Source organism: Sceloporus undulatus, chromosome 1, assembly GCF_019175285.1.
Source record: "Sceloporus undulatus isolate JIND9_A2432 ecotype Alabama chromosome 1, SceUnd_v1.1, whole genome shotgun sequence".
NCBI lineage: Eukaryota > Metazoa > Chordata > Lepidosauria > Squamata > Phrynosomatidae > Sceloporus > Sceloporus undulatus.
Genome location: NC_056522.1, coordinates 97,436,486 through 97,444,599, shown reverse-complemented (window position 1 = coordinate 97,444,599; position 8,114 = coordinate 97,436,486). Strand labels below are relative to the sequence as shown.

At 42.5% G+C, this 8,114-nt stretch overlaps 1 protein-coding gene across 1 annotated transcript; it reads left to right on the top strand.

The window, feature by feature from the left end:
* The first annotated feature begins 443 nt into the window (after positions 1-443).
* LOC121919189 lies at positions 444-2,162 on the top strand. Its single transcript, XM_042445528.1, has 2 exons — positions 444-1,122; positions 1,164-2,162. The coding sequence occupies exons 1-2, from the start codon at positions 445-447 to the stop codon at positions 1,317-1,319; spliced, it is 834 nt and encodes a 277-aa protein (XP_042301462.1). The 5' UTR covers position 444; the 3' UTR covers positions 1,320-2,162.
* Positions 2,163-8,114: the final 5,952 nt, after the last annotated feature.

The window sequence follows — 8,114 nt, the reverse complement described above, 5'->3', positions numbered from 1 at the left end:
ACAGACTTGGAGGACATTCTTCCAAGGAAAGGAACAGTAAGTTTTCTCAGCTTTTCTGCCCTTCATCCTCCCACTGGAGGATAAGACTCAGATAAGCTCCCAAAATTGCTAGGGCTTTCCCCAATAAAATGAAGAAAGAGATTAAAGAATTGATAGCCCAAGTCAACCTCCTCAAGGAGGAAAATTCCATTTTGGCAGCCAAGGTTCAAAAATGGGAAATAACATCAAATCAAGAACAAACCCATTTCTCCATCGCAGAAGCATGTATAATGGCAGACTTGTTAGGTCCCTTAAATCAGGAAACGAGCATAAAATGGATGATTCGGGCTGCAAATAGTTATCCATATGCTGCAGGATTTCATCTGACACAGTTGGCTAGGCTGTGCATGTCCTCTGTGGACAGAGACAACCTGGAAGCAGCAGTGATGTGTCGAAACCTCCTGGATGGGACATATCTTGAGCCTATTGTGGCCAGGACAACTGGCCGAGGATTTATACTATGCACAAGAGCAAAAAACAAATGAGGGTCCAGAAACATACATGGCTAGAAAAATGTTGCTTGCAAGAATAGCTTTCCCCTCCAAAGCTATGAATAAAGAGTTCATGGGTGAAATATATAGAGGACTTCATCCCAAGAGCAAGGAGTCTCTGGGACACCAAATCAAAGAGTCAGAGCTATTTGCAGGTTGGGAAACCTTTTCCCAGCACCTAAGGCAGCTCTCTTCAAAATTTCATCTGATGATAGCACAGAGACAAGAAAAGTCCCGAGCCCCAAAGAAGAAAGCTAGGGAAAATTCCCTTAAAAAACGCTTTTTAGGTCCATCTAAAAGCCCTACTCAGCCTTCCCTCATCATTCCCCAAAGAGAGATGGAAACACCCGAAGGCCTGCCTCACCATAGCAAGCAGAAATTGCCAGAGACCCCCAAGGGACTCCATTCCAAGAGCCCCTATATTACTAGTTGCTCTGTAAATCTCAGGAAAGCAAGCCCCCCTTGCCCAAACGGAAAGAAAAATGTCTCACTTTCTTTTGGAGACACCTCTGCTACTGTTCGGACTACAGTCTACAAACAGAGAGATCAGAACCATACCCCAAATAAGCACTCCGAGGCCAAGAGGGTCAAACCCCCAGAAAACAGGGCATGGGTTCAACCACAAAACCCCAAGCTTTGGAAACCTTTCCAGCCAGACATGCCAGAGAAAGGGAACCTCAGAGGTCATATTTCCCATTCCCGTTGGTCAGATTGGAGTGGCACTGGGAGATGTGTTTCCTGGAAGAAGCAAAAGCCCAGCTCCCTGGGAAGAACAGTGAAAATGGATGACACCATCTCAGCTTCAACCCAGCTCCTTGACCAAGAGGTCAGGCACACTGTTTCAGCCTCAGCTCCCAGAACAAAGACCTCAGAAGGTAGTTCTTGGAAGGGAATCATAGAAACTGCTCTTTGAGAAACACAAAACCCTACAGGCATTTTAAACATTGCAGAGAACTTTTGTAAGTGTTGGGATCTTAAAAGACAGGAAATTTTCCTTCCCCTCAGTAAGTCCAGTTTATTCAGTAGTCTGTGTTTTTTGTATTTCTGCATTTTCCTTTGTGCCCATGAGGCAAGTGGATAAGATCATTCAATAGGAAATTCCAAATTGAGTTCCTGCTTTACAAAATTGAGATTGAGAAATGTCTCACTATTTTCTGTTGCTGGCACTCTACATGTGCTCAGGCAGAGTGACACTGTCTCAACTTTTGTCTCTACATTCTGTTTTCAGAGGATTCTATATGCCTTTAGTTTGTTCTCTCCTATTTAATTGTAGAAATTGTAAAGGGACAGGAGTTTCTAGGTTTTCTCCCCACTCAAACCTATGTTAATTTTGCGTTTTTGGTTGTGATAAAACATAATTGAAATTCTCTTTGGATGCATAAATCTTACAGACAGAGAGAACATACCATTCTATGGAATAAAACTAGTACTTAGAGTGTGCTTGGAAAACTATGTCTCATTCTTCTAGTAGTCAGCTTGCCTTGCCCTCTGTCTCCTTTATGTGTTTGATTTGCCCAGGCTTGGCTGGAGAATTGCAACAGCTAGAGGCCAGAATGGGTGTTGTAGATCCTATTAACTGTTGTTTGTATTTGTTAATTTGCTTGTTTGTTTGGCTGTTTGTGATTTGCAAATCTGAAGACAGCTCCCTTCCTTTAGTCCAAGGGTCTTTGCTGCATTGGGTTTTCAATAGGGATTAATTCCTGTCCTCGAATGTCTTATTCCTTGCTGTTGAGCCTCACCTTGGTCAGCATAGTCTATCTATAAAAACTGTTTTGGCTAAAGTGGGAAAAAATGTTTTGTCTAAGTTGCTTTATATTCTCATGGCTAAAGGACTACACATCCCATCTACCTAAATTGTGGTACATGTTTAGAAACAGATTCTAGTCCTCTTGCACCTGGAAATTGTTCATTTGTCTGTCTCTTAATGTGTTTGGATTTGTGCTACACTTTTGCAACCCATAAGTCTGAATATCTTGTACTCTTCCTCCATTTGTGTTGTTTTGCTTCCTTCTTTTATACATTGTTTCCTAGAGAGAGAGCTTCTCTTACCAACACAGTCTATCTGTCTCTCTTACTCTTCATCTAGGTTAGCTATAGTGGGATTACTGGGGGGGGAGAACCCCTCCTTCTCCTCTGCCTCGTCCTTTTTGTTTTTGAGTTTAATCCTGTACTCCATAGGTCTGCTTGCAGAAAAGGATTTGCTAAAATAGATTTCCTCATTTTTGCTACAGCCTCACTATTGTCCTTTGTCTCGTCTAAGGTGTTGCTTCCTCTGCTTCTGTCTTTTTATACTCTTCACATGCTCAGGAAACTATGCAAGTTCAGTTTGTTCGCAATGCCATCTGTCTTTTCTGAGCTCTCCAGTCCTCAAAGTAAAAGGCACATGCCTTACCTTTTCCTTTCAATCTCAGAGGTGGTACACCTTCTCAATTAAAATGGTGCAAATATCCCAAATTTCTTTCTTGAATTTTGCCTATGCCCAGAAGTTGAAGGGACATAAAATCCCCTCTTTCTCCTCTTTAATGACCCCAATAGCTTTCTTCTATAAAAACAAAAAAGGGGGAATGCACCCCCCCAATCAACACAAAAAGGTGCACCCCCCCAATCAACACAAAAAGGTTGTGAACCGGGTCATATCTGTTGTATTTTATTTGCCTGGAATAATTTAATTGCACTGTCTGATTATTTATTTCCAACACAGAAACATTTTCTTCATTTTCCCTGCTGCTGTGACCCTTGGTGTGATATTGACAGTTGCCAGAGACAGCGGAAAGGACCAGCAAACCCCGTCATTTGGGGAAGAGGTTGTGCAGTAGTGTCAACCCCAATAGGCACAGTGTGGACATCAGCCAAGTATCTTAAACCTGCACACGGCATCAAGGCCTTCAGAACCTAATATTTCAATCCAATCAACAATTTCACATGATGCTAAACGATGAACAACATGAACTTAGAAATGCCACTCTGGACAATGGAGCGGCCATAGACTATTTACTTTTGCTATGTGAAGAAATCAAAAATATGTGCTGTATTAACCCATAATTCTATGTTAACTGTTGTACTTGGTTTATTATGTTTGACCAGTGGAGCCCCTTCAGACCAGTGGTATCAAAGGGGAGATCAAAATGTTTGGGAAAAGAGATTTCATTTATATATATCCATGTTTTGTTGCCACCTGGATAGTCTTTTAATTGTAACTGTCAAACTTATAATTGTATACCTGCCAATGTGTCTGATGGCACACAGTGCTGTCTGAGTAGGCTTGTTCCTGTTCTCCAACACCCTTTTATCTTGGACGTTTCCAGGGTTCAAAGACCAGTAACACTCACTTCTGACTACAATATACCTCCATAGCCCAGCTGAATACTTTTGCTGTGTGAAGACGTCAAGATATGTGTTGTTTCAAATTGTCAGATAACTCTTGTTCCATTAATAATTTGATTGAAGAGCTACACGACTTACCTGACTCAGGTCCACCAGAACATTATTATTATTATTATTATTAACCTTTATTTATGAAGCGCTGTAAATTTACACAGCGCTGTACATGCAATCTTTTTAGTTAGACGGTTCCCTGCCCTCAGGCTTACAATCTAAAAAAGACATGATACAGAAGGAGAAGGGAGTGGTGACGGGAAAGGGTAAGAGGTCCAGCAGTTCCTCTCAACCTCCGAGGCCTGGACCAAGGCAGATGGACTGGAGGGAGGGCAAGGCTTCATAATGGATGGTTAATCATTATCCAGGGAAAATACATAATCACAAGTAGGATAATACATATACAGTACATAGGAATACAGGAAATGGATCGATAAACAGCCAACAACAGAACATCAGATAGTAAGCGACAATTATGCGATGCCTGGGAAGGCTTCTCTGAATAGGATGGTTTTCAGCTCCGTTTTGAAGCTGGTTAAAGAAGTGATGGCTCTTGCTTGTGGAGGAAGAAGGTTCCAGGAGTGAGGGGCAGCAAGTGAAAAGGGGCGAATCCGGGATGGGGCAGAGGAAATCCTGGGCTGAGACAGCAGACCTTGACTACCAGAACGGAGGGCCCTGGTGGGAAGGTGAGGAGAAAGAAGGTCTGATAAGTAAGGAGGGGCCAGTCCATGGAGGGCTTTGAATGTCGACAGCAGGAGCTTATACTGAATGCGGAAAGGGAGAGGGAGCCAGTGAAGGGATGCCAACACAGGAGAGATGTGGTCAGAGCGGTGGGTGGAAGTGATAATGCGTGCAGCTGAATGCTGGACAGAGATTAAAGGACGGAGGTGAGAAAAAGGAAGCCCAGCCAGGAGGACATTACAGTAATCCAGTCGTGAGATCACTAGGGCATGGACCAGGATCTTGGCAGTAGAGGCAGTGAGATATGGTCGGATTTTGGCAATATTGTACAAAAGGAATCTACAAGCCTTGGCTGTGGTCTGGATCTGAGGGATACACGACAGAGAAGAGTCAAAGATAAAGCCAAGACTGCGGGCTTGCTGGACTGGTTGAATGGAAATGTTGTCCACAGAGACAGAAAAGGAGTGTTGAAGGTTGGGCTTAGGAGGAAAGACAAGAAGCTCCGTCTTGGACATGTTGAGCTTCAAACGCCGATGGCGCATCCACTGTGAGACAGCTGTAAGGCAAGATGAGACTTGCTGTTCAAGCCTTGGAGAAAGGTCAGAGGCAGAAAGATACAGCTGGGTGTCATCGGCATACAGATGGTAGGAAAAGCCAAAAGAGCTAATGAGTTTTCCTAAGGACAGTGTGTAGAGAGAAAACAGAAGGGGACCCAGAACAGAGCCCTGGGGAACTCCAACAGATAAGGGAACAGGAGAAGAAGTCAGACCCCCTGCAACTACTGCAAAAGATCTGCCAGACAAGTAAGATCTAAACCAGTCGAGAACAGAGTCTGAGAACCCAATATTCTGGATTATGAAGCTGATTGATTTACTATTTGCCTGACTTTCATTGGCTGAAAAGACTTCTTGTATATAGCATTATCATTTTTGTGTTATGATCCTATCTTGCCGTTTCATCCAATGTATTCCTACTTTGTGTTCTAGGCTTTCACAAAGGACAATGACAACCACGGAAAAGCAGCTGGTCGCAAGATATGTACACCAGCTCATAAAAAACAAAAAAGAGGGAGATGTGGCATTCCCTGGGAAGCCCAGAGGATGCGACCCCTCCCAGGATAGCAATGTTTACCAAGATTGAAATGTGATAACCCTACTGGCAGACCATAGGCTTATGACTTGCCTTCTGGTAGACAATGCTTTATCCGTGATTGGATAAGCCCATGTTGATTCGGCTGAGACAGTGTACACATCTTGCTCCCCTTTGCTAATTAGAAATCTCCTGAGTACACATTGGTCCCTGATTCCGCAAATTGCCTTCTGATGTACAATGAGATAATGTAAAACCTGATGTAACCCTGATGTCAATAAAAGGAGCTGGCCAAGACCTGGCCAGCAGGAGAAGCTTTGCACCCCCATTCCTGTCTCTGCGTCTCTCTCTGCCGCGACAATATACAGTACATAGCAATACAGGAAATGGATCGATAAACAGCCAACAACAGAACATCAGATAGTAAGCGACAATTATGCGATAGGATGGCACTATCTCATTTAAGCAGTGTCAAACTGCATTATTTTTATCACGTAGATGTACCCTATCTCACACATTTCCCAGTGGCCATGTATTATTATGAGCTATCTTTGACATAATTTAAAGTACTGTTTATAAAAGTACTGTTCCCAGTAGAGATGCATGCTCCTAGGAATTTAGTTCAGAACAGCCATCTGGACTTTTGCACTGTCCATGGGCTGTTGCTCTCCAGCAAGAGCCTATAGGTCAGATTTTCCCATTATACCACTGCCTCAAAGTAAGCCTCGCTGAATATAGGAGGTCTTATTTCTGAGCTTTAAAACTGTTCATACAACTTATGAACCTTTGTTTGGAGGAATTTAGCAAAGCAGAGAAAGCATGAATTATTTATTATTATTTTAATGTAAAAGGATAGGTGTTGAGAGTTATAAATCGATTACAAGTTTTATATGGTGGATAAAATGCCTCAGCTTGAAATAAAAAACAATACAAAAGTATATCTGATTAGGTATTGCAGTTTTTCAAAGTTAATAATTTGGGGGGGGGGGGGGGGGGGGGGGGGACTTGATTCCTAACAGAAGTTGTAGTTACATCACCTGGAAGTTGTTGGCAGTCTCCCATCCAAGTACTAGGCACTAACTTCCTGTAGCTAACTTCCTGCTGCAAGGATATAATCTGCAGGGCATGTCTGTCTGGGGCCCTAGAAGATCCTGCCTGTTGCATCATGTCTAGTTACAGGAAATTAGTAGGATGTATTTACACTGATTTGCTCCCCACTCGCCATTGAAACTGTTATGTTGGGGAACTATATCACTTAAAAGGTGGGTTGTAAAGGGATTTTGGTCATTTGATCACACTTGGTAAAGTGTTCCAGCCTCCACAACAACCAAAAAAATGGGTTACAACCTTATAACGTAGACTTCCAATACTATAATTAATTAACAGAAAGTTCTCTCTCACTCTACCAACAAGATCCCTTTGAAAGTGCTTCTGTATTGCCAGTACCTCTGGCTTAGCTCAGGGATGGGCAGTTGTAACTTAGAATATTTTCTGACCTATAATTCTCTGTTTTCTGGCCTATAATTTCCTATAGTCCCTTGCGTGTCCAACCACTGGCGACAGTTTCTGGGATCTGCATTCTAGAAAACATCTGGATGATCAGAACTAGCCTCTTAGATTAATTGCTTCTTGACATCAGCCTTCACATTCAAAATTGCTATCATTCATTCAGAGCACTCAACAGAATAGTACGAACTGGCCCAGATTCATTATTGTACCTGTGGGGAACTTTTGGCCCTCCACATTCCACATTCCTGCATTATTACATTGTGTCAACTACACCAGTGTCAGCTGGGACCACAACCTCTCCCTGCAATGACACATTATGGTATCAGAAATGTCATACACTGTGTGGGCATACCTTCCAGCATTTCACAGATGAAAACTGGGACATGTGTAGCCAAGCGATTCAGAGTGTGGTCAAGATGACAAAACAGTTACTAATGAGGAAGAAAAATCAAGCTAAGAAAGGCTTTAGCAATTTGTTTTTGTTCAAGCCTACTGGGAAGGGTAAGATTCTGCCCTCTCCCATCTTCTCCACTGCCTACATTAAATGATTGCAAACTACTTTTTCATTTTGAACTCACTTTGCAGCACTTGAAACAAGCTGAGGAAAATGGGAGGAGGAGAGGGAAAGTAGCTGAAAAACTGGGACAGTAGAGAATTAAGCTTCTGTATGTTATTTCTCAGCTTCTGTATGTTATTTCTTCCTTGTTAAGAACATGTTCTGAAGTGTCAGTAGATATATTAATTTTTGTGAGATAACATGACAAGTTTTTCTGGAGGCAGATCTTTGGTAGGTTTGGAGTTTTCAGATAATTAGCTCTTTATCAGTGTCTTTTTCTTCCTGTAATAAGGGGAAATTGTAGCCAGAATAAACAAAGCCTACACATCGGGTGGGGTGTGTGTGTGCAGTGGACTGAGGCCCTGTATATATTG